We start from the raw sequence: 23,974 nt of genomic DNA, 5'->3' as shown, positions 1-23,974 counted from the left end.
GAATGGACGAGTGTGCTAATTTTTTAAAAGGTTAGGATTGAAAATGCTTATTAAAATTTGGGGAAATTGCATATATCACCCTTGTGAAATCTCGGGTTTGCTGATAACCCCCTATGAAATTTTTTTAAGCTAATAACCCCTTGTGATTCTAGATTTGTAGCATCTACACCCTTTTCAGCTAAAAAATGACGAAAATACCCCTACATAAAATAAATGATAAATTAAAGAGTTTATAAAAGTCAAGGGTATTTTCGTCATTTTTTAATCAAAAGGGGTGTGCATGCTATAAATCTAGAATCACAGGGGGTTATTAGCTTAAAAAAATTTCATAGGGGGTTATCAGCAAACCCGAGATTTCACAAGGGTGATATATGCAATTTTCCCTTTTAATTTTACAGGGGAGAATTGTGCATTTTCAATATTTTACAGGGGTGGTTGGTGCAAATAACTCGTAATTTAAATCTCAGAGTTTCGGAAAAGTGTTTTATTTATATTATATATAATAACTGAGTTTTTGTCATTTTTGACAAATTTCCGCCAAAATATTATAACTAAGATTTTGCCATTTTTGGAAAATTCCCGCCAAAACATTATTGCTAAAAACGGAAGTATGTGAAAAAAAACTGGCTTAAAAGATTGTTTCAAAAAAAATAATAATTTTCAAATTATCTAATCAATTACCTAATATTTGACTTATTTAGACATATCTCGATCAAGAAGGAATATATTACAAAAATCTGATAATAATTTTTACATATATATATATATATATCCATTAAAAATTAGGCAGATTTCAACATTCCATTAATAATAATTGTTTTTCAAGAAATTTAAAAATCATTAATTAATATTTTTATTTATAAAACGTAAATTTTGTAAACAAACTGTTAAAAAATTTTGGATTACGAAGGAATATATTACAAAAAATCCCACAATATTTACATCATTTTCAATATTGTTTTCCAAAAAAATTAAAAATCATGAATTAACATTTTTTAATAAAACATTCCAACCTAAGATTCATAAAACGGAAATTTTGTGAACAAACCGGGAAAACAATTATTCCATAAAAATCATAATATTTCAAATTATTAATTAAATCAATTAAATCATATGGCATTTTTGTTTACGGAGGTATATTTCACAAAATTCCCTGATTTACAGAGGAATTTTCCCAAATTTCCTTGATTTACAACATTTCTGTACAAATTAAAAATTCGGAATATATATTTAATCCTAATATACATGTAATATTTAAGTATAATTAATGTAATATATACATGTAATCGTAATTATTTAATCATGTATGAATATTTATATAGATTTATATACATACAAACAATTCTAATTTCATAATAACCGTAATTTTAATTACGAATAAAAATTTACATATATTTATATACATGTATACAATTGCATAATATTTGAATAAATTATGTACATAAATAAAATTCCATAATATTTACTTTTCAAATAATTTAATGATTTCTCGGCCAATAATTAAAACCTATAAAATCTATATCTAAATCTAAAGATATAAAAAAATTCAAAAACATAGTACATATAGAAACTTGTGAGCACAGAGTCACAAATAGGGATGGCAATGGGTCGGATATGGGTAGGATATCGCATCTCCATCCTCATACACATTTATTAAATTCATCACCATACCCATACCCATCGGATATTGAATTTCATCCCTATCCACATACCCGTCGGAGGATCGGATATCCATACCCTACTCATATATCCATTTATCATATCTACTCCATACAAATACATTTTTTCAAATTTAAATTATTTTGATAAAACTATACTTATTTACTAGATTTTTATATCAAAATTTTTAAGAGAACAATAGAAAAAATAAAACATAGTAGAAAATCTACAACCTAAAAATTATACTCACTCTGTCCCAATTATAGTGTCCACATTTATTTTTTTGCTTGTCCCAAATATATAGTCATATATTATATTTAGTAATACTTTTTTATACTTCTTTACTAATATACCCCTATTAACTACACTTTGAAAATTGTGCAATCATTTTTTAATACATTAAATAGGGATAAAATAGAAAGTTTATATAAAATTTACTTTCCCAATAAATTTTTCTTAATTCGTGTGAAAACTAAAACAAGACAACATATATGGAACGGATGGAGTATAAAAAATAAAACTCCTACAAAATAACATTAGATTTATACGAATAATTTTCATTGTTCCATCCAACTAACATAATTCAACAAAAAAATTAAATTAGCATTTAATTAATATAAATCAATATGTGTGTGTATATATATATATATAAATATAATCGGGTATCGGGTCGGGTATGTGTAGGATATTACTACATCCTCCTCCATACTCATATACGAGATCCCCATACCCATTTATCTATTTATTTAATCGGATCCAAAACACGCCTCCATATCCTCTTTCATTCGGGTCGGATATCGGATTTCCCATCGGGTTCGGAGGAAATTGCCATCCCTAGTCACAAATAGGTGGTCTGTACAAACAAAATGTCACCTTTGCTTAAACTTATTCATGAAATTTATCTTTCAGACTGGCACTGGACGTTGAAACTACGTTTAATAAGTTGTTATGACCTTTCTTCATATATAAAAAAATCCAACAATGGAATGCATATTCCAAGATTTTGAGGTACACAAATTTTTTTTGATTTATGTTTATCTTCTATTTAACTTCGAATTATATTTTTTTCTCGCAAACTTTCCATGATTTATTATTATATTATTACATTCTATCTAACTTTGGTTTGTTATGATTTTCTCAATTTCAAGAGACACACATACATGCTACCATAAAATATGATGTCATAGACAAATTGAAGTCAATACTCAAATAAGGACGCCTTTATGCTATCCAAAGTATAATCGTAGCAATAAATAAAATGACATTCAAAACCACATCGAACAAATATAAAATTAATCTAATCAATAAAACAAATATTTGCGAGATAGAAGATGATAGCTTTCCGAAAAAGATGTTTGAATTCAAGAACTTCAAAGATCTGACAAGCACAGATGTCATCGATGAAAAAAAAAATTGGTATGGTTTATTTTTGAAGTGCTGTAAATTCAAATAATGTTGGTATTTTATTATTATTTTAAATTTTTCTTCATTGAATAAACTGATAATTTGACAACAAATATATTTGACTATTTTTTTAGATGTTATTGGCATATAATGAGTTCAAGAAACAACCCAAAAAACAGAGAAGTCAACGAACGTACTACAAATCTAATGGTTTTTATCATTGAAGATTTAGAGTAAAAAATATTTTTATTCTTACATTTTTTTGGGTAATTAAAAATTTTAATGTACGTATTCCATGTATTTTTTAAAAATTTTTAGGCACAACAAGTAACCATGCACTATGTGGGGAGAATTTTGTTGATGAAATGATGACATTTTTTAATACAATTGGCGATGAACTGATTATAGTGGTTCTTTAAATGTGTCGTGCAAGAACATATAAAGGTGAAGTAGGTATTTTAAATGCATTCTATATCAACAAATTGATATTAAATGGCGAATTTGAGAAAATTTTGGAATTTCGAAAGAGGTATTACTGCTCCTATATTATTTATTTTGGTTTAAAATTTTAATAAATATATTTTAGTTATTTACATAAGTTAATGTCTATTGGGATTTAGGATCACCTCAAGCACTACTCCAAAGAATTCAATCAGCAACATGTCATTGCCATCTACCAGACCATTATCGAGAAACTTGACAATTCAAATGATATTTTCATAACCATAGAACAATTGTCAGAAAAGGCTGAGGTATGATTAAAATTTTATTAATAACACGAGTAATTGTAACTGATTTTTTTATTCGTATTGTTTATAGGTAGGCAATTTTTGGATATCTGCAAAAATGGTATTCGTTGAATCAAAAGGAAATTATGAAAAAAATTTCCTAAGAAACTCAATGCAGTGGACGATAAGTTTTACTGTGAAAAGTGTGATCATTTTGATACTCAAGGAAATATGAGGTTTTCTAAAAACAATATTAAGAAATATATCATAATTTCATATTTTACATTAATTATTTAATGAAACATATTTTTGAAAGGTTCAAGATACAATTGATGGTTGTGGACCTAACTGAAAATGCAGTTTTTTTCTCAGGGTTAGACATATTAGATTAAAAACATGCATGCAAGTTGAAAAGTGATACGAATATTGTAATAATAATTTATTACCTGTAAATCAACTTAATTAATCAAAAAAAGAAAATTACATAAGGGATTTCAATCATTAATGTAAACATCTACATTAAATTCATGTCTTTAAATTACTAACTAAATAATACACAAAAAGTACTGAACATTGTAAGCAATAATTATTAATAAAAAATGTTAAAGCTTTATAATATTAAAATTGGTAGCTTCTGAATATTACGCACTAATTATGGTTGCAAAAGATAGTCATAATGATGTTTTAGTTTAAATATAGAACATATTAATTAAAAATTCTACACATTTATAAATAAAACTAAGTTCTTAATTTATTTTAAAATTCTACATAAATATACGTCATAATTTAAATAAAATACATGCAAATATGACACCTTCCTAACATATTAAAAAACATATATTACAAATTCATGCAATAATCACAACATAGTATAATCAATCTTTTCAAATTTTCAGAAATATTTCATTTCCTAATATACAGTATAAACTTATAAATATTCAAAACATCCATTCAATATAATTCCTTAATTTAATTTAAATTTATTATTTATACACGATAAAGTTTCAATCAAATATCAGCAAGTATGACATAGTTAATATCTAAAATCAATTTAAGATTCGTTTTTATACACGTTATGTTACAGAGACTGCTGAATTTCTCAAGCTATTTAAAACCCAATATCTAATATAATCTCACATATTCTCAAAACCAATTAGCGCAAACAATTTTTTTATAAAAAAATATTTAAGAATGGCCTAAAGTTAGTGACAACAATGAGAAAGAAAAAATTCTAACACGTCAAAGACTGCTGAATTTCTCAAGCTCCAAACAACAATGAAGCGATTAACAAAATCCACAATTGTAGGTTCCAAGAGACAAAGAAGTAACAATCAAACAAAAGGTAATTCTTATACTCATGATTTTAATTCAATAAGTTATGCATACCGTATTTGTATCTTTCATACAAATGACTTGAGATCTGTCCTCACAATTTTATTTACACTTCATATTGTGATTTAACTCTAAGATATTGCATCTAATATATATATATATATATATATATATATATATATATATATAGATATATTATCAACTGAAAATGATCCGTAGATGCTTACCAAGGAATTTAAATAAAAATACAATATCCACTATAGGATACTTAATTTGTGAGAGAAATAGGTAATACATTTTACTTGATTGATAACCTACAATTGAAGTAACATTAAATAATGTTTAAAGTAATATCAAACTTGTGCAGATGATTATATTAATTAATCAAAAGTTAAATATTGACCATCGAAACTTAATATTTTAAATGAGGTTTTTTTATTAGATGTAGTTTTTTTACTTAAGTTTTACTTATTAGGTATGAGGATGTGGAATAAAGTTGAATACCGACGGGGATGGGGTGTGGGTGGGGATGGGGATGGATGCAATAAATGAGGATGCATATGAAGTAATAGAATCATACCTGAACCCGACCTATTACCATCACTAATCTACACGTATTCCACAATCCATACATTAAATGCTATGAATACAATATGGTTTTGGCCTTTGGGTTATGAGTACTACTAGATTGTAGACCCTACATCTTATATAAATATATACAGAAAGTACTCTCTGCATCAGTTGTACCTGTGTTAGATTGAGCCTAAAAAAAATAAAAAAATAGACTCTCTATATACGATAGTAACTATAAAATTCAGTTCACAAATAACAAGTACGATAAACAATACATATATATGTTACAAACAATATATCATGTTAATAACAAGTCAACAAATGTTTGAAATAACTACATAAATATTACTTATGAAGTTGTTTTAAAGATGAAAATATTACAGATCCATATAATTCAGTTATAATCAAACCATTGTTTTTTGTCAACATTCAACGAAGTTAACCCATTTTGTCTATTACGTGACATTATTGATTGAAAATAATTCAGTAAATCATTCAATTTTTCGAAACATTGTAGCTATCAATTGTTTTCATTTGTTAAATAATATCTCATGACTATCAACTCCATATCATCATCATTAATATTTGAATGTCCAATGTTATTAAAAAAAATGTTGAAGCTCCATAAAAGATTTTATCAAGCTAGTGAAATGTTCATTCTTTAACTTCTCAAATTTAACAAAAGCCCAAAAAAATACTTGATATTGTTTAAATGTTCAAACCGATCTAGAATAGAAGATGAGACTTTATCAATTATAAAAACAGACTATTCAGAATTTCAGATAGTCTTCTTTTTAATTTAATATTAATATCGGGCTATATATATACTATTATTTTTGTTTCAGTTCATCACCAACTCAACATATAAAAAATATATATATATATTGCCATATTGGGCCCCTTGTGGATGGGCCCCTGAGGCGGTGGGCTTGATGGCCTTATGAAAGGTACGGGCCTGTCTCAATGTACTATAAAATCACCTCACACTATTTATATTGATTTCAGGTCAATTAGCCTTTACAAGACCTGTTATAAAATAATATCGAGGGCTTTCACAAATCGACTTCGATTGATGCTGAGTCATGTCATTAACCACAAGCAAAACGGCTTTATACAAATAGACTCATCACTGATATTTCACCAAATCAATTACAAAATAGTCAGTACATCTACTTTAGTTAGATAGTATAATAAGATAATATATCTTTATTTGGAATTTTAATATAATTATTCACATACTATTATATCATTAATCCTTTTAATTTCACAATTGAAATATTTTATATCACGGAAGTCTAACTCTAGATTAAGTTTATACTTAAGAAGCCATAATCACCAATCAATAAGCATTCCGATTTAAAAAAATAACAATGGAGAAATTTTAAACATTTTTTTAAAAAAAATTGATTTAAAAGATACAAAATGGTAAAAATGTATAAAGAATCTGGGAAAAAATCCCCCGAACAAACATTTTTTCATTGACAGTCCCTGTGTCAGTAAGTTTTGTTTTTTAGTCCCTGACACATCTAATTGTTAGTTTTGGCTTCCTACTTGACCAAAAATTGTCATATATGATATACCCTTAGCCACATACAAATGTGAAGATGTATCATATTACACGCATCATCATTATTGTTCAAGGTAACATACATCTTGTACTGGGGATCCATGTATTGTAATTATGAGATAGATTGAGAACTAATCAGTTCATATTTTCTCGACAAACTCGAAGTAGATCATTCAAACTATATCCACTCATAACTAAAATCACAAACAATTTGTCATTACATTTGCAGTAACCCAAAAAATATAAGGTTGGAAAAGGACACAACTCCATATTCTATTCTACAAAAATTAAGGTTGTTTTTGGTAATAAAAAATGAGTAAAAAGTAAAAATGTTGGTAGAATATTAAAAAAAATATTTGCTATTACAGAATTTGCCTTAAAAACATTTCGATTTTCAAAACCGATACATATTAAAGGGCATGGAATATAGTGTTTTCGGAGTAAAAGATAACTTCAGAGTACAAGCTTCAAAAGAAGACAACTTCAAGGGTTTAGATTTTCACAGACAAGGCTTCCAAGGGATTCTATTTCTGATAATTTTGCTTCCAAGGGTTTCGATTTTCAAAGACAAAGCGTCAAATGCCTTCGATTTTTTTTGTATATAATTATGCTTTGAAGGATTCGATTTCAAACGCAAATTTTCAAGGGTTTTAGACATGTTTCTGTCAGAAGAAAAGAAAAAAGGAAAATGAAGAATAGCTCGTTAATCACATGATGCTTGGGAGGTTAAATTGGTAAAATGGTTTAGCTAGGGACCTTAAACACATAAATTATATGAGTCAAGGACTAGAAAATGAATCGTATTGATATAAGAACCGAACCCAAACCCAATTTTGGATTTTGGGATTTAACGGCAATTCACCCAAGACTCGGGATATTTATATATACCAATAGTGCACAACTTGTCGAATTTATTACATTATATTATCTTATGCTATCCAAAATATTGTACAACATCATATTATATTATATTATCCAAAGTTAGAAAAATATCTCATACTTGGTGGGCCTGAAACACACGTAATATGACGGTAGTTGTTAATTGACTTAACTAGCTATTTAATTATGGGCTTTAAATTTTTCCCCATAATTGATGAACACTTATCGAAGATATAACATTAAAAAACTAGTCGACTTTCGGTTTTTGTATACTTTCGTTGCATCGACCCTTCTCCAACCAAATATAGAAAATGAAAATAAAATTAGTAAACCGGAGGGAAATTTATTTCTTGGCTAACATTTTGTGAGATAGTCTTATATATATATATATATAAAGAGAGAGACGGGCTACCGCTCAAAGCCCCATCTTGAAACCGGACCCCAATATTTTTTTATAAAATTAGTATTTATATTAATATATATTTAATTTTAGTTGATATAAATTATATAACAAAATAAAAAAATTGATAATAGGTTTTTATAGCAAAACATTTGCTCCAATTGGCTATAGGTTACCACAAATTATCGTAGCCCACTAATTTTTTTTTTAACTTTCATTTTATTTCTTCACGTGTTAGACAATGTAATCTAAGCATGAAAATTTATCGCAAATCTTTGCTTTCTATGTAGGCATATTCTCAAATTTTTCATAGTTATTATATAATTAGACTATGTTCATTACTCTGATTTAATTTCAAGTTGTGAAATGGAGTAATTTTATAAAAAAAGTATTTTTTTCTCATGTTTTTTCATTTGCTAATTATTGATTAATCTTTGCATTATTATTTTATTAATTCATATTATACTAATTTATTATATCTCATGTATACATGTTCATATTTTCTCATGTATAATTGTTTCATTTTTGTTCTCTTTTGAGTTCATTATTCAACATTATTTTATATTGTTATGGATTTAGTTATTTTTGCACGATTATCCATCGTAAAATGTCAAAAAATGATGATTTGACCTTAAAAAAATGAGTTATTTGCATCAAACACCCCTGTGAAATATTGCAAATGCACATTTTTTTCTTGTAAAATTTTAATAGGCATTTTCAACCCTAACCTTTTAAAAAATTAGCATACTCGTCCCTTCAGATGAGTGATTGTTGCGCACGCACCCCTCATGCGACTAGACAAATATTTTGATTTTTTTGCACCAAATACCCCTGTAAAATATAAAAAATACATATTTGACCCCTGTGAAAATAATTTTTAAATCTATTCAACCCATAATACACAATTTTTATTAACATCTAATTATAAAATATTTAGCAAACACTTTTCGATTTATTAATTTTATTTTTAATTTTTAATTTATTATTATTATATAATTATTTTCTACAAAATATTATTATTTTATCTTGTTATCATTATTTTATTAAACTTTCTTCTTGTTTCCAACTTTTTCATTAAACATGCATTCATAAACAAGTATTTAAATAATTTCAAGTACCAAAATATTGAACTAAACTGATAATTTCAAACATATTGCTTTTTTGATTTAGGACTATATATTATTGAACCAAAATTTAAATTTTTCGAGAATATGCATTGCACAATTTGTAATAAATAATAAAAAAATAACATGCTTATATAATTCTAAATCGTAAAAGTAACATTCATGAACTTATCATTTGGTTCAATATTTTGATATTTTTATATATTTAAATCCTTATTTATGAATCATGTTTAATGAAGAAGTTGAAAACACGAAGTGATTTGATAAAATAATGATAACGAGATAAAGTAATAATTTATTTTAGAAATAAATTAATTAAAAATTATAAATTTAAAATAAAAAATTAAAATAAATAAAATTAAAATTTTTTGAAAAATATTTTATAATTAGATCTTAATAAATATTGTGTATTATTATTTAATGCAAATTATGTAATGCATTTTAAAAAATTTAGATTTTGGTTCAAAAATATATAATCCTAAATTGAAGAGTAATATGCATGAAATTATCATTTTGATTTAATATTTGGTATTTTTAGGTATTTAAATCTCGTTTATGAATGCATTTTTTATTGAGAAGTTGGAAACAAGAAGAAAATTTAATAAAATAATAATAACAAGATAAAATAATAATATTTTTTAGAAAATAATTATATAATCATAATAAATTTAAAATTAAAAATAAAATTAATAAAACGAAAAGTGTTTGCTAAATATTTTATAATTATATTTTAATAAAAATTTGTATTATAGGTTGAATAGATTTAAAAATTATTTTCACACGGGTCAAACATGCATTTTTAATATTTCACAGGGGTATTTGGTGCAAAAAAAATATCAAAATTTTTGCCCAGTCTCATGAGGGGCGCGTGCGCAATAATCACTCATCTGAAGGGGCGAGTGTGCTAATTTTTTAAAAGATCGGGGTTGAAAATGCCTATTAAAATTTCACAGGAGAAAAATGTGCATTTTCAATAATTCACAGGGGTGTTTGACGCAAATAACTCTTAAAAAATACAAGAATAGTGTTCAAGTTAATGAAAAAAACCTATATTTTTTTCCGTACCAGGCCTAATTTATCTCATGACCGTCTCTGTTCACGAAAGGTTGACTTAGTTTATATTTACGATGAAAAATAATATATTTGGATGGAAAATAATATTTCTCATAGGTCGGGTCAAATAAAAGACTCGTCTCACAAAATTAACTTGTGAGACCGTTTTATAAGAGTCCTTGTGTTATTTGTTTCGGTACAGATCGATTATTACATAATTTTGCATACCATAACATACACGCTTCTTAGAAAATTGATGTCGGATTGAATTTGGATCATATAACGATCGAATTTGTCTGCATTTCAAAGTTCAGTAAACATAAGTGAAATACGTCGACGTGAAATAAGGAAAGTTGAAATTAACCAAAATCAAAACACCCCAACATTTAAACACATCTATGGGGTTCATTTCAACCTACCTATATAGGCATTACCCCCATGATAGATCTAAAGGTCCTCATTTATCAATACACGCGGGGTCCACTAAAAAATAATGAATCCCACATTTATTGATAAATTTCCATCGTTATATCTACCTTAAGGCAGTGCCTGTATAGGTAGAATCTAACTTACCCACCTATGGATTCCATATCATATGTATTTGAGAAGTCGCTAAAAATAAACGGCATAATCTGCTTGTATTTATGATAATTAGTTTTAATCTTGTGTTTAACTTCAGAGGCTCATTTGGCAATTGGCAGATGCATTGTCTTTTTAGTTTCGTAATGTAAATATAATAATAAATTTAATTTAAGACAGTACCATTATAGGAATATACCAAAGAAGAAAAATGCAAGAACCTTTTTACTTTATTCAATACGAACAGGGGCATGTGCCAATTATGAAATTAAAAATAAATATCGACCTTTTAGGTGGGCAAGGCACTTTAATGATTATCCTAATCCACAAATTAATTCCTTTTAAAAATATTTAACAAAATTGATATAATCTGAATGGTCAAATTCAATTGGCAGATTTGACCCTTTTTCATTAAAAGAAAACCTAACTTCATAAAATTTTAAATAAAAATAATAAGAAATGTAATCAAGCTTTCGCTTTATTAAAATATATAACCAATAGTAATTAACATTTCATACACACAAAGAAACATATACAATTTTCTACATACGATAGACTTTGTTAAAAATCAAGTTTGGCCGAAAATGATGTTATTTTATTTTATTTAAAAAAAATTATTTATTCCTCTTACTATTGGTACGAGATGTTTGTCCACAAAGGTTACAAACTTACATGGATGATCCAGGAGTTTATTTCGCAGCTAAAGAAATCATTTTGAAAAATTATATTTAAAAAAAATTGTTTCATATCACGAGTCAATTCTATGATATAGATTTATATTCTTATTAGGTCCATAAAAAATATTTACATTTTACGTCAGTTGGATTGAATAAATATAAATAAAACAAGTTTTTTTTTTTTTATATATTTTTGATGCAAAATTGGTGATAGATATATAAAGTAAAAATTAATTTGGTGCATGAACTATTGATTAAATGTCAAATTGGTACACGAATTTTTGCTAATGGCTTAATTGATACATGTCCACCTGATTTTGACCAAATTATGATGAAAAAAGTGTATAATAGTCTTTGGATGATACAAATTAATTAAAACATTAATATTATTTTAGTTTCAAAACCAGCTTCATCATTTTTGTCCGTAATAAAAACCGAGGACGACTTTTAATTTTTTATTAGTCATGTTCTCTTATAAAATTATTGTGTTTAAATAAACTTTCAATTTTTTATTTGTTTTTTTTTTAATTTTTTATGACGTGAAAACCCGCAGCCGCTACCTTTTGATGCGCATTGGGTAAATTCTCGGACTAATGCAATTCAATTTTTTATTCATTGATTAAAAACATGTGAGACGTTATAGCGAAGTTTAATTAGTGTTTTGATTAATTTTTCTTATAAATATGATTTAAAAATTAAAATTAATTTTTTTTTAGAGGAAATTAAAATTAATTTTTAATAGAACTTACGTAATATTTTTATTAAACTATATATTCAATAAATTTTTATATAATTAAAATATTAAAAAATATTTTATCACAATCATTATTTATTTAATATTTTTTCGAAATATTATCGAGAAAATTATGTATAAAAAATCAAAATTTTAGCTAAAAAATATTTATTTATTTTCTATGGTATCAATTTATTTATTCATAATTATTTAGATATTATATGTCTTAATATAATTTATCTAATCTTTCTCGTTGAAATATATAATCTATCTAATATAATAAATATTATGTACAAATAAAAATTTAATCAAATCAATTTTTACGTATAAAATATAATATACAAATATATCTAATTAAAATCAAAAATAAAATATGCATTTTTTGTAATAAAGGGAAAATCGGACATTTTACATAAATATCATCGGAAATTGATCGAAATCCGACGGACATGTACTAATTAAGCCATTAACAAAAATTGTATATCAATTTGACATTTAACCAATAGTTCATATATCAAATTAAATTTTAATCTACATATATATCCATAATTCTTTTTTTTTTTTTTGAAAAAATATATCCCTAATTCTAGGATCCAAATCTGTAGCCAGATATTTTGGTCCGCGCGCACTTTTTAATCTCTTTTTCGACAAAAGAGTCAATTATATAATAATAAAAGAAATTCAAAATATGCATCTAGCAAAATTCTCACTGTTCAATCGGGTAGGCGCGTGTCGGCGACGCTCGCGGGGAGGAAAATATCTGGCTAGAGATAAATAAAATAAGGTCTCCTGACGTGGCCACCAATCGCTGTTACTGACACGTGTAAAAGCGCTCCCAAGTGGAGCCCACCCGAACGCGAAACCGCCTCGCTCGCTCTCTTTATACCAAATACCAAAGGGTTCTGTTTTCTCCCATTTCTTTAATCCCATTTTACCCAGATATTTTCCCAAAAACATCTCTCTCGTTGACAATGTCAATCCCGAAAATGGAGCGAAATCTCCGGCCGGACCACTTGATGCGGCGGAACGACGCCGAGGTTTCGTCTTTGACAGTTCAGAATGGCGGAAATGTTTTGCGTCGCCTCGCTAACGTTGCTGCTCCGGTAATCCGAGTTTTTTTTTTTTTTTTGAAAATGTTTTAGGATCGATTTGCTGGGATCAGATTTTGTTAGATTACATCTTTCGGTGTTTTTTTTCCAGCTGTTTCGGCTTTGAGGTGGAGGTGGTTCAGTTTGGGTTGAGATTTGAATGTGCAGTTCATGTAGTTAGGTTCACGTTTCCAGCTGTTTTTTAGGCTTGATTAGTTGGTTTTAGGTTTTTTGGGTGGGTGCGTTCGAAACTGAAGGGGTGGATTGCTGTAGGATTAAGAGAGGGACGAGACATTTGTTTTAACGGTGGTTTTTAAATAATCGATCCTGTTGCATTCAGTGTTTTGATTTTGTCTCTGTGTTGTGTGGTTGAAATGGATTATCATTGTGCGAAGTGGTTTGTTAAATGTTCTCTTCCGAGTCCGCAACGAAAGCCAAGGCGGGTAAAGGGGGATCTAAACTTTAGTGGCCACTTTTGGGCTTGTTTCAGTGTTTTTATCGTGGAAATTTAATATATATTCTATAATATGTGCGGGTACTTGGTTTACCATGACAATAATGGGGAAGGGGATAATAAAGAATTGAAGGTTTAATGTCTGGTACTAACCATGTTTCTGAAAGTTGGTAGGTTTTATCATATGTGCTTGTGCTTGTTTTGTTAAATGTTTGTCGTTGAACTGCTTTTTTTGATGTACCTTCCAATAGAATGCGCAGGGGGAAACATTCGTCATTATGGATTTTCCTCTAAAAATATTTATAGAAGTCTGTTCTTGAGTATTTAAAGAGGATTTTCACATTCCCTTCTTTGTTTTTAATCCAGGATGATTGCACAGCATGGACGAATGAAAAGCACAACTTATATCTTAATCATTTGGAAGTTTCGTTTCTTACACAGCTTCACGAATCAAGAGATTCTGTAAACAAGAATATGACTCAAAAAATGGCAGTAAATTATCCCGGACAGGTTGACGAACTTTCTTTTAGAAATTATTGTTTTTAGTTTACTTTCGGATCTGCATATTTCCACTAAATTGGGAATTTGAAACATTATTTTTCTAAACTTCTACCAATTTACTACTTTACAGTATGGCTGCAGTCAAAATATTGATCATCTCAATAGGAGAGATGAGCTTCTTTCATGTCCTCCAGCTGATTCTCACAGCTGTATGAAGAATTCATGGATATATTTTCACCATCCTTCGCTATCAGCTGACTTGCAGGACTCTCAGAAGCTTTCTGATACCGAAAAACATTCAAGCAGAAAAGGGATCGTGTCTCATGGATTAGCTACGTGTTCACAGCAAGTTTCTGCCATGAAACTGTACCATGCCAATTCTTTTGACTCGATGAAAGGTCAATTTTACTCATCCAGTAGACAACTAAGTTTCCTTATTGCTTTTATATTTTTTACTTGCCATCGATATCAGACCATATCTATTATTGATGTATGTTTTTTTTTTACTCTCTGTTAGTCATTTTTTCTAATCATGTTGGGTACTCGAAGATATTTTACTATTGGTTTAGAAAACTGTTCATGGGGTTAGGACATATTCAAGCGTGTAAAAATATCTGACCAAGAATTAATTAATCTTGCTGAGTCATACAACATTCACTTCTTCCATCTCATGTCACTTTTTTTGGCATAGGCAGCTGAATAGTTGTAAGTATCTTTCTTTTGTTCCTTTCCCTTTTGAGTTTCACAAGTGACTGGTACATGCTATGGATGGGAAACCGGATGAAAGATATTTTCTTAAATGTAGCTGCATTTCTCACATAATTCTGTTTTCATGTCACTAAATTTTGCATTTGCGTGTTTCTTAGAAACAAATACAAACTTCACCTGTCTATTTAATAAGGATGAGGAGTCGACAAACAGCATGATTGTCACTTTCTCCTTTTTTTCTCATTATAACCGTTTTCAGAAATTTAAAGTTTCTAAATGTGTCCTTTTATTAACCATGAACTTCACCATTTTGGAGTAGACCGCTCATAAGGCAATGTTTATTTGTTTGAGGGATTCGTTTTTATTTTTTATTTCTAACACATCTGCTAGTCATCCTCTCTCTCTCTCTCTCTCTCTCTCTCTCTCTCTCTCTCTCTCTCTCTCTCTCTCTCTCTCTCTTTCTCTCTGTTTTTGCCCAATTTGTGCAACAGATTCGTATATATAATAGTTCGGAAGGAATCAGATTGAATCATTTATCTTATTTATCATTGTATTTTAAAATTAAAATTCTCATTCCTTGCAGAGGGCACGGGTCAGAATTATGTGAATGAAGACAAGGACCAACCAAATCTCAGGTCTGGGTTGGAAAAGATGAGAGCAGCATAAGGCTATGGTTCAAGCCATGAATAAGTATTGTCTTGAATTTATTAAAACTTCTATTTATGTTCAACAACCTGCTAGGTCTCTTCTTTACTTGCATTTTTTCTTTCAGATTGTGTCCCCCAGGAAATTTTATTCGACAGGCAATTAAGCCCTTAGATGTTCTTCTCGTGGAGCAAAACGAGAACTTCTTGACTTTACTTTTGAAAGATGACAGCAGAAAAGATCGAAAGCTTTGAATTTCTGTTCTTGGACCATACATAGTGGAAGGAACAAAACTACAAAAGCAACTCCGATCCCATCCACGTTACTTGGAATGACACCACCTAACTAAATTTCGCTTGATGTAATATTACCGGTCTATGCATTTTTTGTTTAGGATAGTAACAGAATTTTTTGCTCATGTATGTTCAATTTATTAATGAGATATAGTCATATAGATGCCGATGGTATACATCTATCTATGTAACCCGCCAGGTATAAGCGGGCGCTCTCGCTCTCGAATTTTATTGTTGTAATGCTGCAGTTCAATATTGGATTTTATATGCTTTACTCTGTTGACAAACCATCGGTGTCTTCTGTATGTTGCTTCATCGTTAAATTCAATTCCAATTTGCTAACTACTTTCATTTGCAGTATGTGAATGGCGATAACTGTTGAGCTTTCTTTAAACTTAAAAAATGAGTACTTGCATATTTGTCGACTTGATAATAATTTTTCGTATATTATTTTAGAGTTATTTGCACAAACCATCCCTGTGAAATATTGAAAATGCACATTTTTCTCATGTGAAATTTTAATAGGCATCTTCAACCCCAACTTTTTAAAAAATTAGCACACTCGCCCCTTCAGATGAGTGATTGTTGCGCGCGCGCCCTTTATGCGATTGTGCAAAGATTTTGATATTTTTTTTGCACCAAATACACCTGTGAAATATTAAAAATGCATATTTGACCCTGTGAAAATAATTTTTAAATCTATTCAACCCATAATACACAATTTTTAATAAAATACAATTATAAATATTTAGAAAATATTTGTTTTATTATTTTTTATTTTTTATTTTAAATGTATTATCATTAATTAATTATTTTCTAAAAAATATTATTACTTTATCCTGTTATCATTATTTTATTAAATTCACTTCGTATTTCCAACTTTTCCATTAAACATGCATTCATAAACAAGTATTTAAATAATTTCAAGTATCAACATATTGAACTATACTGATAAGTTCAAACATATAGTTTTTTTTATTTAGGACTATATATTATTGAATCAAAATTTAAATTTTTCGAGAATATGCATTGAATAATTTGTAATAAATAATAAAAAAATAACATACTAATATAATTCTAAATCGAAAAAGTAACATTCATAAACTTAACATTTGGTTCAATATTTTGGTATTTTTAGATATTTAAATCTTTATTTATGAATCATGTTTAATTAATAAGTTGAAAACAAGAAGTGATTTGATAAAATAATGATAACGAGATACAGTAATAATTTTATTTAAAAATAAATTAATTAAAATTTTAAAATTAAAAATAAATTAAATAAAAAATGTTTGGTATTTATCATTCACTTATCATTTTGATTTAATATTTTGATACTTTTAAGTATTTAAATCTCGTTTATGAATGCATTTTTAATGGAGAAGTTGGAAACAAGAAGAAAGTTAATAAAATAATGATAACAAGATAAAATAATAATATTTTTTAAAAAACAATTATGTAATTATAATAAATTAAAAATTAAAAATAAATTAATAAAACAAAAAATGTTTACTAAATATTTTACAATTAGATTTTAATAAATATTATGTATTATGGGTTGAATAGATTTAAAAATTATTTTCACAGGGGTCAAATATGCATTTTTAATATTTCACAGGGGTATTTGGTGCAAAAAAAAATATTAAAATCTTTGCCCAGTCGCATGAGGGGCGCGTGCGCAACAAACACTCATCTGAAGGGGCGAGTATGCTAATTGTGCATTTTCAATATTTTACGAGAGTGATTGATGCAAATAACTCTATTATTTTATTGTCCGAAATCCAATCTACGAGATATTTTCATCCATTCGTTCTAAAAGTTTCCAGCAATGTCTGTAAAAGTTGTGTTGGGATATTTAATATTATATACAGTATTGAAACTATGGATGAGTGACAACATGAAACAATAATAAAGGGATAAGGATAGGAAACGTGACGGGAACATCTGACATCTCATATATGTTGAAATAAAGCAGGCAAACAAGCAATTCTCAAATTGTTAATTAGCAAAATTTTTTTTTTAAAAGCCAAATACTATTTCAGTAATTTATAAATATTATTTTTAATATAATCCAAAAAGTCATTAGACTTTTGACTAATAATAATAAACAATCTTATTATAAAGTGATCCCCGAAAATTCTCCATGCTAAATAAGTTATCAATCATTTGTATTATTTATCCCGCCTATGCATGGCTTCTGTATAATATAATACATAAATATAACAGCAAAAATCGAATAAAAATTTATATTAAAAATTTAATATTCAAGTAGTTTTATTTACGTGAAATTTTGAAAAATATATATATATATATATCTAGGTGGGGAAAATGAAAATAACAATCTATGAGGATAGTTGGAGTTGGATGCGGACGAGGATAATTGGAAGGGAAAATGAGTATTGTTGAGGAAGTTAAAACGATAGCACTCTATCACAGGCATTGTTATTTCTTCCTTGTCTCAATTTGTTTGAGAGCTGAGAAATTTTCTTCTATTGTTTACTAATCTTGTAACGAAAGAACTCGCTATTATTCAATAAATTACAAGAATTTCATCGTAATATATATATATATATATATTATATTCAAGCAAGTTAAGAATCAAAAATAAATTTCTTTAATCACACAGTCAAATTTCTACAAAATTATTTTTTTTAAAAATCTAATCATGATATATATATAATTTAATAGTATTAAATATTACCGTCATATAAAGAACTTAATAGGTAAACACAATAATTTAGGGAATATTTCATGCTACCGACAAGTGAACTACCTTCATGATAAATATAAAAGTGATCATTCATCAATACATGCGGGGTTCACTAAAAAAATAGTGGACCTCATGCATATTGATAAATGTCAATCGTTAGGCAGGGCCGGACCTCTTGTGAGGCCAACCAAGCAACCGCTTCAGGGCCCAGCCCAGCAGGGGGCCCAATATTTTTAAGTTTTTTTACTATACATATATATATTAATATGTTTAGTTCACATATGACATAACCAACACAATTCTAAATAATAACAAAAAAAGATGGCTCAATTCAAAAAGGCCCAATAAAATAATAAATCAATTTTATTGGTCATGAACCATCTATCACGTTTCGGCATTTCACATTTGCAAAGTTTTTTTTTTTTAGGAACACATTTGCAAAGTTTTATTATTTTGTATATATTGAATATTGAATTATTAATTTAGAATGGTTGATTTTGTTTTAGTTTTTTTTTTAAATTTTTAATACATAATTTTTTGTTGGATGATTGAAAATTTTGAGAAAACTGAATTTTAAAGTCATTCACCTCAACAAGAGAGATTTTTTTTAAAAACAAAAAAAAAAAAAAAAAAAAAAGAGGGCCCATTTTTAATTTGTTGAACACAGGTCCGGCCCTGCTGTTAGATGTATGTCAAAACAGTGCCCTTACAAGTAATATCTACCTAGCCTTTATTTAGCCCTCCCTACTACATATTGGCATACCTGGCCAAGGGGTCTAACCCGGACCCGGCCGGTGGTCAACGGTTCGAACCGTGACTGGAACGGCCACTAGGTGGTTCGGTTATGGTTAGGGATGTCAAATCCGTCAATCCATCGGTTTGGATGGGTTCGATTTTTTTAAAAAAAAAATTATTAATATAGATAGAATATATAATGAAATGTGAGTGAATGTGATTTATAATTATGAAAATGTAATATGTTTTTTTTATATAAAATGTTAAAGTTGAAATGTTATAAAATTTTTGTTGAATAAATGTAATAGATTTTTTTATCGAGATAATTAAATATTTGATAAGGTTTTATAAGTTCAATTGTGCAAAACTTTATTTTTTTAATTCATTTTTTATTATTTAAATATTAATTTAAAAATAAATATTTTAAAAAATAAAATGGTCGGCCCCTGAACCAATGGTTACTTGGACCCGAACCGCCGGTTCCACAAACCGGACCGTAACCGGCCACAGACGGGTCTGTTAAGGATTGATCTTTGTGGAACCGGACCCGGCGGATCCGACCTGGACACGGACCGGATCTAGCCCGTGGCTGTGTATGTCTACATATTGGTTGCTAATATTACAGTAATGTATTTATCTAAATCTTTATCTATAAATAAATATAGAGAATCTAAGTGCACTTACTAAAGTGATTTTTTGTTTAGGGATATTCATATTTCATACTAAAAATGTCAATTTATTAAACTCTAAGGTATCGTTTGGTAGGATAGTTTAGTAATTATGTACAATTTATCTTATCCAATTTCGCGTTCTTTTTACCATATTATTTATCCATCTATTAATTATTTATTTTACATCAATCAAATCATTAATTATTTATCTTACATCAATCAAATCACTGAATTTAAATTACCATATTACCTCTTATATATAATATTATTCATATTTTATTTATTGTTAAAAGGACAAAATGATAATTCATCATTTTTATATAAAATTTAATCAATCAAATAAAATAAAATTATAATCTATCAATCAAATCAAATACTATATTAACTATCATTTTTATTTATTTTTTATTACATTATATTACTTATCTATGTATTATTTATCTCATCATACCTACCAAAAGGTACCTAAATAATATTATATTTTAATGATTATATATATATATATATATACACACACACACGAACACGCGAGGTTTACACCAGTATAAATGGGAAAATTTCATCCTACATATACAAGCGTTGTCATCTAAAGGTGAAAATTTATCAATATATGTGAAGTCTACTGAAAAATAATAAACCTCACATATATTGATAAATCTCCACTTTTAAACGCTCATTGGACTAGGGGTGGCAAATTTTTAAAAAATCCCGACCCGTCCCGATTTCCAACCCGTTCTCGTCCCGAATTTTTTCCGTCCCGAACTTTTCCCGACCCGAGTGTTCGGGATTTTTCCCGACCCGATCAATGTCGGGATCGGGATAGGCAACCCTTCCCGACGGGATTCCCGACCCGACCCGAATATAAAAATAATATTTTTTAATTAATTTTTTTTATTTTATGTTTTAATATTAATGTTTTATAATTATATACCATATAATTTTTTTTATATTTATATTTTTTAATATTAACATTGAGTTATAATTTTTTATTTTTTTTTTTTTATTATTATGAATAATTATATGTTTTTTTATTAATCAAGTAGTTGTTTTAGTTTATTTGTAATGTACTAAAAAAATGTTTTAGTTTTTTAATTGTTATATATAAAGAAATTTTAATTTATTTGTAATGTATTAAGAAATTGTTTGATTTTTTTCATAAATTTTTTTCAAAAAAATATTTTCATAGAATTTTATTTTTAAAAAATATTATTCGGGATTACCCTCTTCCGACCCGATGGGATCTCGAATGTTCGGGATCCCGAATATTCGGGTCCCGACACATCTCGGGTGCGGGATCGGGAGAAAAATATATCTCAATTCCTATCGGGACGGGAATCGGGTAAGGGGGTTACGGGAAGGATCCCGACCCGATTCCACCCCTACATTGGACAGTGTACCTCCGAGGAAATCAAATGAGATCTGCGATCTTTTGTCCTAATTTTACTGGGCGGAATCTAATAATTTAATACTTAACCCAGCCCATTTTTATTCCCAGTCCAGGCCCATTTCTGCTATGAATAAGCAAAGCACCAGCTATTTTGCTTTTGTAAGAGAATACGTCATAATATCCGTTGACCCATTAAAAGGACAATGTGATAATGTGAACAAATCTGTCCATCTGTATTGCCAGCTCATCAGATATTTCCATGTCATATTTGACCCAAATAAAGAATGATCTGATTAATAATAATAGTAATCCACACGTGCCATCACTCCAGAAAAATATTCCATCCCGTGTAAAACTAGCGTGCATGAGTCGTATATATATCGCTTCCCTTTTTTACTTCCTTTTCATGCATCGTTTCAAGAAATTAAGTCAAATCCACGCAGGAGAATTTTGTTGAAAATGAGCTACGACCAGAAGTCTCCTCCTCCTCCTCCGCCGCGGATGTCTTCTGAGGAGGAAGCTGCAGTCATGGTGGCAGCCTTGAAGAATGTGATCACCGGGGGTACTGATCATCGATTTGTTTCTGTTCCCGAAGATATGGAGACTTGCGACTTCTGCAGGATAAAGGGTTGCTTGGGATGCAATTTCTTCGACGGAGAGAATAACGAAAGTGGGAAGAAGAAGAAGAATAATAAGAAGAACAATATCAAGCAGGTGGTGGGCGTGAAGAAGAAGAAGAACTATAGGGGTGTCCGGCTGCGGCCCTGGGGAAAATGGGCGGCGGAGATAAGGGATCCTCGTAAGGCGGCGCGGGTGTGGCTGGGGACTTTCCAGACCGCGGAGGACGCCGCGAGGGCTTATGATAAGGCGGCGATCGAGTTCCGGGGAGCCAGAGCGAAGCTGAATTTCCCTTTCGCCGATTACACTTCTGGTTCGACTTCGACTTCCTCCGCCGTGCCATGCACACAGGGAAATGTATACTCTGAAGGGACTGAGAATGGGCGTGATGATGATGATAAGGATTTGTGGGAGCTGGGGACGATCGGGGAATCCGAGATTCAGCAATGGATTACTACCATGGATTCCAACAATGGCGACTCATCGGATTCTGCTCATGGCGGGAATCTCCAAAGCTAGCTTTTGATTAGTATATATATATGCTAATTAATTATCTATTTTTTATATTGTTTTTAGAAAATGGAGATGTCAAATCATATGCTCACGTAATTATATATAGATAGATAGTAAAACAAAGTTATAGAGGAAATTATTAAATTATACTAAATAGGTTGTTGGTCCACTAAATAATTTATTTTTTTATTTTAATTAGTAATTGAGTTTGTGTTTGTTTTTTTACTAATACAAATATACAATTAACAGCGTATGACATGATGGCTGTATGAAGCTAGGGATGTCAATGGGCGGGTTTGGCCAAACCCGAGTCCCGCCCTATTAACAAAATATGGACCCATTACCCGTCCCACCCCATTTAAATATACTTTGAATCCGCCCTACCCCATATCTGAAATGGGGCGGGTTGAACCCGTTAGATCCATGGGATCCACGAATTTATTAAAATTAAAAACAAATCTGGCTGTATGAGGTAGTCGAAAGAAAAAATAAAACCTTAAAATTGATATTTCGAGTATTATATGTAAAATAAAACATTAAATTATTTATCGATTAAAATTGAATATGAAACTTGTATCATAACAGTGGATGTAGGGGGTGGTCGGAGGTTAGGAAGTCAGTGGAAGATAGGCAAATGTCGAAATGTAGGTAGACAGTGACCAGCTATAGCCTGTGTTTAATTAAAAACATGATAAAAACTCATAATTTTTTATATGTATGTATTATATGGGACGAATCTTATAAAACCCATTACCCGCCCCATACCCTCTCGGGTCTGAAAAAATGGACCCGAGACCTGCCCCAAGACCCATTTAGTGGACCCAAAACCTTTCCACATGGGGCGGGTTCATTGCGGGTTCGGATATAACCCAAACCCATTAACATCCCTATATGAAGCTAGCTCCAGTAATAAAAATTATGAATATCAAATTTTGATCGATTA

General features: G+C 29.0%; 2 protein-coding genes across 2 annotated transcripts; both read left to right on the top strand.

Moving 5' to 3' along the window:
• Positions 1-13,649: 13,649 nt before the first annotated feature.
• On the top strand, positions 13,650-16,679 carry LOC140866582 (cold-regulated protein 27-like). The gene is made up of 5 exons (XM_073271610.1): positions 13,650-13,811; positions 14,617-14,760; positions 14,882-15,149; positions 16,043-16,149; positions 16,232-16,679. Exons 1-4 carry the CDS (start codon positions 13,680-13,682, stop codon positions 16,123-16,125), a joined length of 627 nt encoding a protein of 208 aa, XP_073127711.1. The 5' UTR covers positions 13,650-13,679; the 3' UTR covers positions 16,126-16,149; positions 16,232-16,679.
• A 5,633-nt stretch (positions 16,680-22,312) lies between these two features.
• Positions 22,313-23,253, top strand: LOC140865930 (ethylene-responsive transcription factor ERF109-like). The gene has a single exon (XM_073270773.1). It carries the CDS (start codon positions 22,360-22,362, stop codon positions 23,035-23,037), a length of 678 nt encoding a protein of 225 aa, XP_073126874.1. The 5' UTR covers positions 22,313-22,359; the 3' UTR covers positions 23,038-23,253.
• The last annotated feature ends 721 nt before the right edge of the window (positions 23,254-23,974 follow it).

This window comes from Henckelia pumila, chromosome 4 (genome assembly GCF_033568475.1).
Source record: "Henckelia pumila isolate YLH828 chromosome 4, ASM3356847v2, whole genome shotgun sequence".
Lineage (NCBI taxonomy): Eukaryota > Viridiplantae > Streptophyta > Magnoliopsida > Lamiales > Gesneriaceae > Henckelia > Henckelia pumila.
The sequence above is the reverse complement of the archived record's forward strand: the minus strand, read 5'-3'. Positions and strand labels throughout refer to the sequence as shown.

Bases quoted from the DNA above. Each gene is read 5' to 3' on its own strand.
- LOC140866582 (XM_073271610.1), top strand. From the start codon at position 13,680: ATGTCAATCCCGAAAATGGAGCGAAATCTCCGGCCGGACCACTTGATG. The intron at 13,812-14,616 runs GTAATCCGAGTT...TTTTTAATCCAG, and splicing joins TCGCTAACGTTGCTGCTCCG to GATGATTGCACAGCATGGAC. The intron at 15,150-16,042 runs GTCAATTTTACT...CATTCCTTGCAG, and splicing joins TTCTTTTGACTCGATGAAAG to AGGGCACGGGTCAGAATTAT.
- LOC140865930 (XM_073270773.1), top strand. From the start codon at position 22,360: ATGAGCTACGACCAGAAGTCTCCTCCTCCTCCTCCGCCGCGGATGTCT.